This window comes from Pan paniscus, chromosome 6 (assembly GCF_029289425.2).
Source record: "Pan paniscus chromosome 6, NHGRI_mPanPan1-v2.0_pri, whole genome shotgun sequence".
Classification (NCBI taxonomy): domain Eukaryota; kingdom Metazoa; phylum Chordata; class Mammalia; order Primates; family Hominidae; genus Pan; species Pan paniscus.
In genome coordinates this window covers 89256356-89270664 of record NC_073255.2, presented here as the reverse complement: position 1 = coordinate 89270664, position 14309 = coordinate 89256356, and the positions used below count along the sequence as shown (strand labels likewise).

The window sequence follows — 14309 nt, the reverse complement described above, 5'->3', positions numbered from 1 at the left end:
GGGAGGCTGCTGGTCTGAGACTTGGGCTGAACTTCCGCTGCAGGTCGACTTATTCCCATCAGCACCAAAGCTGCTGGAGGGGGTCATCCAAAAGCAAAGGAAGCAGGGGCACAGCTTGGAGGCTGTTTCAGAAGGTCCCACTGAGCCAAGGACTCAAGGCCTGGCCACAGCCCTCCCAAGTGAGGCCCAGATCATATTTCACCATGCTCAGAAAACCTTGTCTGCTCATTTCAGTCCATAGTGATTTTGCTTTCTTTAGGATCTCTCTTGAACTGTCCAACCCAGAGAGTTTCAAATCGGAATGGATTCCAATGATGGAGCTAAATCAGGCCCCACCTCAGTTTTTGAATTACAATCAATAGGGCTGGGTCCCAGCATCTGTGTCTTAATGTTCCTCCATGTGATCCTCATGCTGAAAGGCTGGTATTTGAAAATCCCTTTTTTTGGGGAGTGAAGGTTTTTTTTTTAGAGAGAGGCCTCACTCTGATGCCCAGCCTGGAATGCAGTGGTGGATCACAGCTCACTGCAGCCTCGAACTACTGGCCGCAAGAAATCCTCCCACCTTAGCCAACCAAAGTGTTGGGATTGCAGGAGTGACCACTGTGTCTGGCTAGGAAAGCCCTTCTGTTTCACTTGAATGATATTTCTGCAGCATACCTACAGCCATTGTTGTATTCAACTGCATCACTGCGGGAAAAGAAAAGGTGAGAGGTGACTGTTTTGCTTTTTTCTGAACATATCAGACCAAACCTGGGCTGTTTAGCCTTTTTTTTTTTTTTTTTTTTTTTTTGCGATGGTGTCTCGCTCTGTCACCCAGGCTGGAGTGCAGTGATGCAATCTCGGCTCACTGCAACCTCTGCCTTCCAGGTTCAAGCAATTCTCCTGCCTCAGCCTCCCAAGTAGCTGGGATTATAGATGTGCACCCCCACACCCAGCTCATTTTCTCTGTATTTTTAGTAGAGACGAATTTAAACATGTTGGACAGGCTGGTCTCGAACTTCTGACCTCTGGTGATCTGTCTGCCTCTCCTTCTTAAAGTGGTAGGATTACAGGCATGAGCCACCGCGCCTGGTTTGCCAATTTTTTGACAACATATCAACATCATTTACGATGGGCACAGCCTCAGTGTAGTGTGTCTAGACAAGGTGGCCGGAAGAGAGAGGAATATGCAAACCAGGCTTGAAGATGGGTTAAATCAGAGCTTTTCATTCCACAAAAGAGAAATTTTAATGGGGTCAGAACATTGATCTTCTAATATTTGAAAGCCTGTTAACTAGGAGAGAGAGAGCAAACTATTTTGTTGTAGGAGGACCCACCCAGCTCTGATGGTTTAAAGCGTCATGAATGCGAATTTGAACTCCAGAAAAGCAGAGCTTCCTAACAATGGGACTTCCACAGCAATGGGATCTGCTTCCTCTTTCAGTTTGTGCCTTTTCTATGAGGGAGAGACTCCTAAGAAAGCAGCAGCCCATTAGGAAAACGTGTGGGAACTCACTCGCGGGTTATTTTTTTTGAGATGGAGTTTTGCTCTTGTTGCCCAGGCTGGAGCACAATGGTGCGATCTTGGCTCCCTGCAACCTGCGCACCATGAGTTCAAGTGATTCTCCAGCGCCCTCTCCTGAGTAGCTGCGATTACAGGCATCCACCACCATGCCTGGCTAATTTTTTGTATTTTTAGTAGAGATGGGGTTTCACCATGTTGTCCAGGCTGGTCTCAAACTCCTGACCTCAAGTGATCCACCCACTTTGGCCTCCCAAAGTGCTGGGATTACAGGCATGAGCCACTGAGCCCAGCCGGGAACCCACAGGTTTTTTGGATGGTCTCTGAATGTCATGTAACTCTTTTATTTTTTATTTAAAAAAATTTTTTTGACACAATATCTTGCTGTGTTGCCCAGACTGGAGTGCAGGGGCAAGATCATGGCTCACTGCAGCTTCTAACTCCTGGGCTCAAGTGATCTTCCTGTCACATGAGTCTCCCAAGTAGTTGGAACACAGGTGCCAGCCACCACACCTGGGTAATTTGGTTTGGTTTGGTTTTTTTAGAGATGGGCTCTTGCTATGTTGCCTATACTGGTCTTGAACTGCTGGCCTCAGGCAATCTTCCTCCCTTGGCCACCCAAAGTGCTGCGATTACAAGCATGAGCCACTGTGCACAGCTGAAATTTTTGACTTAGTCTTTTTGTACATGTGATATTTTATTCATAGAATCCATAAATGGAAGGGAAATTTCTGAGTTCAGAGCAATACATATGATACAAAACTTGATATATAGAGTTTCTTAGCCGAACTGGAGGGTCTGGCTTAGGTAATCCATGGATTCCCTGAAATTGGGGACACCATTGGAAATATGTGTGAGCTCAGGGGCAGTTTCCTATGATTTTTAGGCCTCAAAATGTCTCTTGGACTCAAAATTGCCTTAGGGCAGAGGACGTGTGTACCCCCAGTACAGAATCTCGGACAGTGAATGTGAGTAAACATTCGGCAGAAAAGCTCTGCCAAACTGAGTGCTCTCATGTGACTTTTTCATCAAGTCAGTATTCCTGGGATCTCTTGTACATGATAATCTCACTCTTGTACATGATAATCTCACTCTTATAAGGTTTCATCGTTTCTGCTTACCCTAGTTTTCTTTCCCACTCTGTTCCCTCTCCCACCAGACTGGACTCTGAAATGGGCATGTACAGAGACGAAGAGACCCCAACATGCATCAGGCTTTGAGTGGAGAGGACAAAGCCTCTGCTGGGACAGGGAACAGAGGGATGTGGAGTCCCTGAAGATGCTTTTGGACAATGGTCTGAGGTTGGGACAGTGGCAGGAGATACCATTCACCCAGGATCTCCAGGACAAGAGATCAGAATGGCAGTTACAAGTGTTTTTTTACAAACTGGTTGCCAGGTTGGCATGAGCCATGACATCAGAGATTCCGACCTTCCTGATTGGAGGGACCGGACTCCGTGGTGCCTGGAGATCAGTTGGACAACAGTATCTTCTCAGAGCTGTTCTCCACTCCTGACTTCTCCTAGGCTTGAGAATTGATAACATACTCTTCTGGATCCGAGCAGTGTCCAGAAGAAGGCCATGGACAGAACGGAGACTAGGTTCCGTAAGAGGGGACAGATTACGGCAAAGATCATGACCAGCCGTCAACCGCACCCCCAGAATGAGCAGAGTCCCCAGCGGAGCACCTCGGGGTACCCCCTCCAGGAGGTGGTGGATGATGAAGCGTTGGGACCATCAGGTGAGGGGACTGGTGGAAGAAGAGGTGGGATAGGATTGACTAAGACGAAGGAAGGGGGCCGGGTGCGGTGGCTCACGCCTGTAACCCCAGCACTTTGGGAGGCCGAGGCGGGTGGATCACCTGAGGTCAGGAGTTGAAGGCCAGCCTGGCCAATATGGTGAAACCTCATCTCTACTAAAAGTATAAAAATTAGCCAAGTGGTAGTGGTGCACACCTGTAATCCCAGCTACTCAGGAGGCTGAGACAGGAGAATCACTTGAGACTGGGAGGAAGAGGTTGCAGTGAGCTGAGATCACACTACTGCACTCCAGAAAAAAAAAAAGAAAAGAAAAGAAAAGAAGGGTCAGCGGTCAGGAAGGAGAACCTGAGGAGGCTGTGTGGGAAGAATGGAGAAATTCAGGCTGGGTGCGGTGGCTCACACCTGTAATCCCAGAACTTTGGGAGGCCAAGGCAGGCGGATCACTTGAGGCCAGGAGTTTGAGACCAGCCTGGCCAACATGGTGAAACCCTGTCTCTACTAAAAGTACAAAATTGAGCTGGGCATTATGGCAGGCACCTGTAATCCCAGCTACCTGAGAGGCTGAGGCAGAAGAATAAATGGAATCCAGGAGATGGATGTTGCAGTGAGCTGAGATTGCACCACTACACTCCAGCCTGGGTGACAAAGCAAGATTCTGTGTCAAAACAAAACAAAACAAAAAAGGAGGGACTCAGAGAGCCAGGGACCAGGGAAGGACATGAAGCAGTGTTCGGAGGACAGAGAGAGAGAAGAATGGGGAGGGGAAGGAGCGGCACATGGGGTTGAGCAGAGGAGAAAATCAGAAAGATGGCTTAGAGAAGCCAGCAGTCTGCGAGTCTGGGGAGGATGGAGACTGGTTTGGGGTTTGGGGTCGGGGTCTAAGGTGATCAGATGCAGAAGCATTACACAGTGGCCTGGTTTCTTTACTCAGCCCCTGGGGTAGATCCCAGCCCCCCATGTAGGTCCCTTGGCTGGAAAAGGAAGAGGGAGTGGTCAGATGAATCTGCGGAGCAGCCGGAGAAGGAGCTCGCCCCTGAGCCTGAGGAGACCTGGGTAGTGGAGACGATGTGTGGGCTCACGATGAAGCTGAAGCAACAGCAAGTGTCATCCTTCCTCCCTGAGCACCACAAGGACTTCAACAGTCAGCTTGGTAGGAGGACACCCCAGAGAGCACCTCCAATCCTGTTCTTTCTAAAAAGAGGAAACTTCCAATAACCACACTTTTCCAATGGGAAAGATACGCCCCCAGTGGGTGAGCTCTCCACGCAGGAGGACTCAGAAGTGATCACTCATGAGGGACACTTAGGAGACGATAGAGGACTAGGCTAGACTTGATAAAGTTTGGCGCTTGGGATGAGAAAGCTTGGTTTCGGGCCAGGTGCAGTGGCTCACGCCTGAGATCCTAGCACGTTGGGAGGCTGAGGCAAGAGGATTGCTTGAACTCAGGACTTTGAGGCTGCAGTGAACTATGTATGACTGCACCACTGCACTCCAGCCTGGGTGACAGAGCAAAACCCTGTGTCAAAAGAAAAATGAAGGCCGGGTGTGGTAGCTCATGCCTGTAATCCCATTACTTTGGGAGGCTGAGATGGGTGGATCACTTGAGGTCAGTTGTTCGAGACCAACCAGACCAATACAGCGAAACCTCATTTATACTAACAATACAAAAATTAGCCAGGCATGCCTGTTATCCCAGCTACTCAGGAGGCTGAGACAGGATAATCGCTTGAACCCAGGTGGAAGAGGTTGCTTTGAGCCAAGATAGCGCCACTGCATTCCATTCTGGGTGAGAGAGTAAGACGCTGTCTCAAAAAAAAAAGAAGGAAGGGCCCAGAAGTCAGGAAGGAGCACATGAGGAGGGTGTGTGGGAAGAATGGAGGTACTGAGGCAGGGTGCAGTGGCTCACACCTGTAATCCCAGCACTTTGGGAGGCCAGGCAGGCAGATCACTTGAGGCCAGGAGTTGGAGACCAGCCTGGCCAACATGGTGAAACCCTGTCTCTTCTAGAAGCACAAAAATGAGCTGGGCGTTCTGGTGGGCACCTGTAATCCCAGCTACTTGGGAGGCTTAGGCAGGAGAATCACTGGAACCCAGGAGGCGGAGGTTGCAGTGAGCCAAGATCGCACCAACACACTCCAGCCTAGGCCACAAAGCAAGACTGTTTCTCAACAACAACAACAACAACAAAAAAAAAAAAAAAAAAAACAAGGGACTCAGCCAGGGACCAGGGAAGGATATGAGGAAGTGTTCTGAGGACAGAGAAACGGGAGAATGGGGAGGAGAAGGAGCGGCACATGGAGCTCAGCAGAGGAGACAGACAGAAGGAAAGATGGCTTGGAGAAGCCAGCAGTCTGCGAGGCTGGGGAGGATGGAGAGTGGTTTGGGGTTTTGGGTCGGGCTCCAGTGTGATCAACTGCAGAAGCATTACACCGTGGCCTGGTTTCTTTACTCAGCCCCTGGGGTAGATCCCAGCCCCCCGCATAGGTCCTTTTGCTGGAAAAGGAAGATGGAGTGGTGGGACGAATCTGAGGAGTCGTTGGAGGAGGAGCCACGGAAGGTGCTCGCCCCTGAGCCTGAGGAGATCTGGGTGGCGGAGATGCTGTGTGGCCTCAAGATGAAGCTGAAGCGACGGCGAGTGTCGCTCATGCTCCCTGAGCACCACGAGGCCTTCAACAGGCTGCTTGGTAGGAAGACACCCCAGAGAGCACCTACAATCCTGTTCTTTCCAAAAACAGGAAACTTCCAATAACCACACTTTTCCAATGGGAAAAATATGCCCCAGTGGGTGAGCTCTCCATGTGGGAGGAATGTGAAGTGATCACTCATGAGGGACACTTAGGAGATGATAAAGGATTAGGTCAACTTGATAAAGGTCAGCGCTTGCGATAAGAAAGCTTGGTTTCGGGCCAGGCGCGGTGGCTCCCGCCTGAGATCCCAGCACGTTGGGAGGCTGAGGCAAGATGATTGCTTGAACTCAGGACTTTGAGGCTGCAGTGAGCTATGACTACACCACTGCACTCCAGCCTGGGTGACAGAGCAAAACCCTGTCTCAAAAGAAAAACCAAGGCTGAGCACAGTAGCTCATGCATGTAATCCCAGCTACTCGGGAGGCTGAGACAGGAGAATCGCTTAAACCCGGGAGGCAGAGGTTGCAGCGAGCCAAGATCAGGCCACTGCATTCCAGCCTGGCCCACAGAGCAAGACTCTGTCTCAAAATAAATTAATTAATAAATAAAAATAAAAATCCAAGAAAAACAAAATCAATAAACAAAGAAAGCGGTTTCAGCTGTGCCCTCTGAAATTTAATGTCTCTTACTGACTTTTCTAAACCTAAGTGTCTCCATCCATAGTGGGGGATACCAAGGCCATGGTCACACCCTGATGTGACTGTCTCATGAGGAAATGATGGGAATTCCTCTATGACTCTGCAGTGGTCCCTCCGTGTCTGCTGGAGGGGGTCCTGGCTGATTCCCAGCTCTACATCCTGTAGATTCTCACACCCAGGGCCTCCTTCGGCCTCTTCTCAGGGGAGTCTCAGAGCAGGAGCCTCTCTCCCTTGCCCAGTGAAAGTCATTCTCCCCTCTCCCATCCACCTCACCCGCGGCCACAATCCTGAGACTTTCCCCCGGGAGGCACACTTCTCCTCGCTGCCCTGCTGCTCCCACGGAAACCCTGTCCTGCTTCTCACACTGACATCTGCTCTCTAATCACAGAGGATCCTGTCATTAAAAGATTCCTGGCCTGGGACAAAGATCTGAGGGTGTCGGACAAGGTAAGGTTGTTCTCCATGTAACTGTTCCTGTTCCAACGCATGGCTGGGGGACGGCGCAGCTTCCAAACCCACAGTTCTCCCTCCACCACCTCCCACCAGATGCTCCTACAGTCTTTTTTTTTTTTTTTTAGTGTGAGACAGAGTCTTGCTCTGTTGCCCAGGCTGGAGGGCAGTGTCTCGATCTTGACTCACTGCAGCCGATGCCTCCCGGGTTCAAGCGATTCTCCTGCCTCAGCCTCCAAGCAGCTGGGATTACAGACATGAACCACCACGCCTGGCTAATTTTTGTGTTTTTAGTAGAAACGGGGTTTTGCCATGTTGGCCAGGTTGGTCCTGAACACCTGACCTCAGGCGATCCACCCGCCTTGGCCTCCCAAAGTGCTGAGATTATAGACGTCAGCCACTGTGCCCGACCAGCTCCCATGGTCTTGAGTCTTGGCACCCACAAATTTTTTTTTTGTGAGACAGAGTCTAGCTCTGCTCCCCAGGATGGAGTGCAGTGGCATGATCATAGCTCATTGCAGCCTCTAATTCCTGGGCTCAAGCAATCTTCTTTCCTCAGCCTCCTGAGGAGCTCGGAGTAGGCACATGCCACCATGCTCAACTAATTTTTGAAATGTTTGTAGAAACAGGGTCTCACTATGTTGCCCAGGTTGTTCTTGAACTGTTGGGCTCACATGATCCTCCTGTCTCCACCTCTCAAAGTACTGGGATCACAGGCTTGAGCCGCCACTCCCGGCTATTCTTGGTCTTTTTATGATTTGTCAGCATCTCCCTCAGGATTCTGCTGGTCTCTTGCAGAGTGAATGAGTGGCCCCTGCCTCTCCTATGGGTCCTTTGGGATCTGAGCTCTGGGCCACAGTCTGGCCACAGCCCTGAAGCTCCTGGCCCCTCTACTCTCAGCTCTTTGGGACAGTTCTCTGCCTGGCACACAAATGACCCTCCTGACACCAGCCGACCTAGACACACCCCCTCCAAAGATACCATCGGAGCCCACCATCCTGGGAGCATCACCCAAAACCCTTCCTCTGGCTTCTTGGGTTTGCATCCGACCTTCGAATACCCCTCCATCCCGCAATTTCCAAATGAGTACAGTCACCCCAACACTGAGGTCCCTTCTCTGATGGGCAGCCCCTCCCCAGACCCTCATTCCCCCTCTCCACAATCTTCCTCTTCCAAGATGTGACCTCTCCCTCTCTGTGTTCCTTTCTCTCCATCAGTATCTCCTGGCTATGGTCATAGCGTATTTCAGCCGGGCCGGCTTCCCCTCCTGGCTATACCAACGCATTCATTTCTTCCTGGCTCTGTGAGTGGTTTGCTGCCTCCTATCCGTCAATATCCAATGCCCTGGGACAGCGGGGGAAGTGGGATTTCAGCCTTTCATTTATTCTTTCACCTATTTGTCCTCTTTACTCTGTGTACAAAAAAGAGAGGATTATACTATCATAGACTGTTGTTTCTAAACAGAAACTCAGGCTGGGCACAGTGGCATATGCCTGTAATCCCAGCGCTTTGGGAGGCCGAGGCAGGCGGATCACCTGAGGTCAGCAGTTCGAGACCAGCCTGGCCAACATGGCCAAACCCTGTCTCTACTAAAAATAGAAAAATTAGCTGGGCGTGGTGGAGTGCATCTGTAATCCCAGCTACTCAGGAGGCTGAGGCAAGAGAACCCTTTGAACCCAGGAGGTGGAGGTTGCAGTAAGCTAAGGTCGAACCACCGCACTCCAGCCTGGGTGACAGAGTGAGACTTTTTCTCAAAAAAAAAAAAAGCCAAAAAAACAAACTCCAATGCCAGTGTACAAATAAAAGAATAAAACAAAAGGAACCATAAACCGCTCCTAAGGGGAAAAGAAAAGGAGTGGAGGAGCGGACATGCCACTTCCTCCAGCAAGCAGACGTTTCTGGTTCTTCTCTCTCTCTCCTTCCCACATCAACCACAAACGCCATCGACCTCCTCTGGGTTCCCATGACAGAGGCCACAGTTCAGGTCCCCCTCGCATCACTCGAATCCACTGTCAAATGCTCCCTGCTGGGGTCTCCTGGAGTCTCTCCCCAAGCCAGGGGGCTTCCTAGTGCAGCCTGAACATCTTTCCAAAGCACCACAACCTCACTGCCCACCTGAACAACTTCCTTAGCTGATGCCTTTCTCTATCGAGGCCAGGGTCCACAGTGCCAATTCTACCCTCTCTACAATCTCTACAACCACACTGGCTCGCCATCTTGGTATTTCCTGGCTCGGCTTCACTGCTCCTTCCAAATGCCCTCCACTTGACTTTGCATTTGTGTTTTCTGTCTGGGTGTCCCGCACACATGTGGCTCTGAAGGGAAGGACCCATTCCTTGAAGTCAGTTCACCCCACAGCCTCTGTGATGCCTTCCCTCATCTTCCAACTTCTGCATGCCCGTAGCTCTCTAGTTACATCCTGGACACTGGGATTAGGTCATCTGCCTTGATTACTCCCAGTCCCATTAGACTAGATGCCTGTAGAAGGCAGGGTCCTGGCAAAATATCAATGTATTCAATTGCTTTTATTTTTTTGAGACAGACTTGCCCTGTCCCCCAAGCTGGAGTGCAGTGGTGAGATCATAGCTCACCGCAGCCTCCATATCCTGGGCTCAAGCGATCCTCCCACCTCAGCTTCTTTATTAGCTCCGACTACAGGGCTGTGCCACCACACCTGGACAGTTTGTTTGTTTGTCTGTTTATTGAGACAGAGTCTTGCTCTGCCTCTCAGGCTGGAATGGAGTGGCCCAATCTCAACTCACTGCAACCTCCGCCTCCTGGGTTCACACAATTCTTATGCTTCAGCCTCCTGAGTAGCTAGGCCTAACGGGTGTGCCACCGCACCAGGCTGATTTTTGTATTTTTAGTAGAGATGGGGTTTCTCCGTGTTGACCAGGCTGGTCTCCAACTCCTGGTCACAAGCGATCCACCTGCTTCAGCCTTCTAAAGTGCTGGGATTACAGGCATGAGCCACCGCGTCTGGCATATTTCTTCTATTTTTAATAGAGACGAGGGTCTTGCTATGTTGCCCAGGCCTGTCTCAAACTCCTGGCCTCAAGTGATCCTCCTGCTTTGGCCTCCCAATGTGCTGGGATTCCAGGCGTAAGCCACCACTCTCGGCCACCAGTTGGGTTTTTGTCTCCATCCTGAAGGAGTGGAAGAAGCCCTTGATCAGGTCTCTGTCCAGCACAGCCCTCCTGAGGAAGGCATGGCTCTCTGCAGGGTGGGTGCCAGTCCTGAGCTAGGGACGGTCCCTTACCTTCCTCTCTGGGAAGCTGACCTCAGCCGGAGGCCTCTCCTGGTGGTGCCCCTGAGCAGCAACCTGATTTCTGTCCTCAGCTACCTGGCCAATGACATGGAGGAGGACGACGAGGACTCCAAAGAAAACATCTTCCACTTCCTGTATGGGAAGAACCGCTCTCGCATACCCTTGCTCCGTAAGCGTTGGTTCCAGTTAGGCCGTTCCATGAACCCGAGGGCCAGGAAGAACCGCTCTCGCATACCCTTGCTCCGTAAGCATCGGTTCCAGTTACGCCGTTGCATGAACCCGAGGGCCAGGAAGAACCGCTCTCAGATAGTCCTGTTCCAGAAACGTCGGTTCCACTTCTTCTGTTCCATGAGTGGCAGGGCTTGGGTTTCCCCGGAGGAGTTGGAGGAGGTGAGTGGGGCCTGGGGAGGTGGAGGAGGTGGGGAGGAATTGGGTGGGCTGGAGGCTGGATGAGGGGAGAGAGGGGTAACCTGGCGAGTCCCCGTCTTCTCAAAGGGCGTTTGTTTTTCCAGATCCAGGCTTATGACCCAGAGCACTGGGTGTGGGCGCGAGATCGCGCTCGCCTTTCCTAGAGCTCCAGGGACCGTGGAGGCCTGAGGTCATCGGCCTGAGAGAAGGTACATCTGCATCCTCCGGGGTAAAGGCAGAATATTGGGGTCTATTTCGGACATCCGAAGAACTCAATTGCTTGATCCGGCTTCAAGCCTGGGCAACGTGGCGAGATCCCCTCTCCACAAAAATACAAAAATTAGCCAGGCGATGTGGGACGCATCTCTACTCCCAACTACTCAGGAGGCTGAGGCGGGAGGATCGCTGGAGCCTGGAAGGTCGGGGCCGCACGGAGCCCTGATCCTGCCACTGCACTCCAGTCTGGGCGACAGAGTGAGACCCTGCCTCAAAAATAATCATAAATACTGAGTTTGGGGAGGTTCATTATGATTGACGCACTTGAGTTACCGATTTGGGTCGAGGGTTCAGTGAAGCTTTGGTTTACCTCTTGTGCAGCTAACCACATTGAGCACAGAGCATGAGACTTCATCATGAGGAGGTAGGATTAAGGATTAGGCTTCTGGACTCGTGGTTCGTGATGTTGTCACATTACAAACACATCTAGCATGGTTACAAGTCTGGATCTTAAGTGACACAAAAGGCCCCAGCTGTGATGAAGTCCAAAGCCACATTCTCTGAGGGTGCCCTACTCCCTGGGAAGACCCACCCAAAGTCCTTGCTATGAAGCAGATCACTGGGGCTGACCTTGGGTGTATTAAGTGAGTTTTGGAGTCGTGGTCACCAAAGTGTGAGTTTCACAGTTGAACACGATGGTTCAGAAGCAGGGTATAGAATGAAAGGCAGCAGATAAAATTGCATTTCTCAATTGCTCTGAACTCTAGACTTGACATGGGACGTGAATAACCTTCCTGTCTAGAGAGCTGCCTCCTTGAAGTGTGACATTGTCTCTCTCACTTCCAGAACACCGGACCCAGGGGAGATGTGGATTTTCAGCAGGAACTTTATTCCAATGCTAATGGCAGACACCAGGAAGGAGGAGAGGAACCATTTGTGCACATCATCTAGAAGAACCTGGACCATTCTTGATGGAGCTCAATACAGTCATCACGTTGTCCTCCTAGGAGCAGGGGTGGGGGGAGGGGGGTGGGGTCCTTCTAGGAGTCCTTGGAGAAAAGTAAGAAACCAGGAGTGTTTCCAGTTCCACCCTTTCCTGCGGTACCACCACCCTTTTTATATTGCTGAATTCCAACCTCCCTGGGGCGGAACCTGGAGGTCCTCTTTCTTACGGACTTGATTGCCACAGTCCAGGAGCATTTGAAGGCACAATGCAGGGGCTCAGATTGGCACAGAATTCTTTTGTGAAATATCAGTGCCACAGATTGTAACAGATAGCTTCATGCACACTCTGCATTTTATTGGTTTGTTTGGGAAATGTTGGCCATTGAATTATTCATAGATTTATTTCAAATAGTTTGGAAATTGTTGTACTTTTGAAAACATGCTGTTCCTGTAGTTTTTTGATGAGAGTTATAGTTGTTATATATACATAAAGATAATTTTCTTTTCATTTTTAAGAGACAATTCTTTTTATCCTAAATATTTTATTATCTTTAAATTTGTTTCTGTATTATTATATGTGCTCCTGAAGTGAGCACTCTTTTTATCTATGATACTTCCATAATAATCTCTTCTATTTATAGCTATTGGTAGTTCCCCACCAGAAAAAAACATAATTCTGGTGATAGAAATTTTTATTTGCTGTTTAGGTTTGTGACTGAATTGTGAGAATTCAGTTGTGATTTTTAACATGTCTCAGATATATATACTAACACGTCTAATATATACTATCTATTTTATTGGTTTATTTTGAAAAACATGGATATAGAATTATTTAAATATTATTTTATTTATTGAAATATTTATTAAATATATTTATTTATTTAAATATTATTACTTTCAATATTATTTTAAATATTTTGGAAATACTGGTATTTTTGAATAGATGCTGTTTCTATAAAGCTGTGTGATGGGTGTTATAACTGTTGTATACACATACATATAATTTTGTTTTCCTTTTTAAGAGAGGATTCTTTTCATCCTAAATCTTTTACCTTTCAATCTTGGTATCTATTATTACACGTGCTGCTGAAGGGAGCATGGTTTTTATCTATGATACTTAGTTAACATATATATTACATTTATAGCTATGTGGTAGTTCCCCTAAATTCTTGTAAAAATAAATTTTTATTTGATATTTCATATATGTTTGAAATGTGAGAATTCAGATGTAATTTTTTACCTTGTTTTGGCATGTTTGTATGTTACTTTAAAGAGGATGTGTGTTCTAAAGGAGGACACGAGCTGTGTGTTTTCAAGAGAACAATAGAGTGCGTCTCTTGGGGAAACATAATAAAAATGAACTTTTCTCACCTTCACAGCAATTGTGATCATATTGGTCTGGATTGATTATTTGCTGCCCAGTGATATTTTTCCTTGATGGGGTTGTGGTTATTTGAACATATTTATTAGCTCTGGAAGATAATCCTGTGCTGTTTTTTATGTAGAAAAAACCATAAGGCTGGGTGCAGTGCTCATACCTACAATCCCTGCAGTTTTGCAGGTCATGGCGGGAGGATCACCTGAAGCCAGGAGTTTGAGGCCAGCCTCAGCAACATAGCATCTACATCTATTTTTAATTTTTATTTTTTAAAGAAAAACAATAGAAGAGAAGGCTGATCCCAAGCTACAGGGTTTTTTGTTTGTTTGTTTGTCTGTTTTGGAGACAGAGTCTTGCTCTGTCTCCCAGGCTGGAGTGCAGTGGCACAACCTCGGCTCCCTGCAACTTTCACCTCTGGGTTCAAACAAATTCTCCTGCCTCAGCCTCCCAAGTAGCTGGGACTACAGGCACCCGTCTGTACGTCCGACTAACTTTTGTAAAAATAGTAGAGACAAGGTTTCACCATGTTGGCCAGGCTGGTCTCGAACTCCTGACTTCAAGTGATCCACCCACCTCGGCCTCCCAAAGTGCTGGGATTACAGGCATGAGCTACTGCGCCCAGATGCCAAGCTAGAGTTTTAAGGCAGGAAATGAGAGAAAGATATTGAGAGAGGAAAACCAGGTGGTAAGAAAACTCTAAAGGTGGCCGGGCGTGGTGGCTCACGCCCATGATCCCAGCAGGAGATTGAGACCAGCCTGGCCAACATGGAGAAACCCTGTCTCTACTAAAAATACAAAAATTAGGCAGGCGTGGTGGTGCACGCCTATAATCCCAGCTATTTGGGAGGCTGAGGCAGGAGAATCACTAGCAGAGATTGTGTCTCCTCACCCCCTCTCAAAAAAAAAAAAAAAAGAAAGTTCCTTCAGCAGTTAAAGCTGTGAAAGACAGGCACTCTGCCATGCAATTCTTTGTGACTTTTCTCTTTTCTTTTTGGAGTTGGGGTCTTGCGCTGTCACCCAGACTGAGGTGCAGTGGTGTGGTCATAACTCACTGCGGCC

At 48.9% G+C, this 14309-nt stretch overlaps 1 protein-coding gene across 1 annotated transcript; it reads left to right on the top strand.

The window, feature by feature from the left end:
* The first annotated feature begins 3081 nt into the window (after nucleotides 1-3081).
* LOC117977997 (speedy protein E6) lies at nucleotides 3082-10875 on the top strand. The gene is made up of 7 exons (XM_055115138.3): nucleotides 3082-3241; nucleotides 4192-4410; nucleotides 5714-5944; nucleotides 6974-7032; nucleotides 8253-8338; nucleotides 10375-10693; nucleotides 10816-10875. Exons 1-7 carry the CDS (start codon nucleotides 3082-3084, stop codon nucleotides 10873-10875), a joined length of 1134 nt encoding a protein of 377 aa, XP_054971113.1.
* Nucleotides 10876-14309: the final 3434 nt, after the last annotated feature.

Coding starts and splice junctions, on each gene's coding strand:
- LOC117977997 (XM_055115138.3), top strand. CDS start 3,082: ATGGACAGAACGGAGACTAGGTTCCGTAAGAGGGGACAGATTACGGCA. Junction 5,945..6,973: donor GGCCTTCAACAGGCTGCTTG/GTAGGAAGACAC, acceptor CTCTAATCACAG/AGGATCCTGTCATTAAAAGA. Junction 8,339..10,374: donor ATTCATTTCTTCCTGGCTCT/GTGAGTGGTTTG, acceptor TTCTGTCCTCAG/CTACCTGGCCAATGACATGG.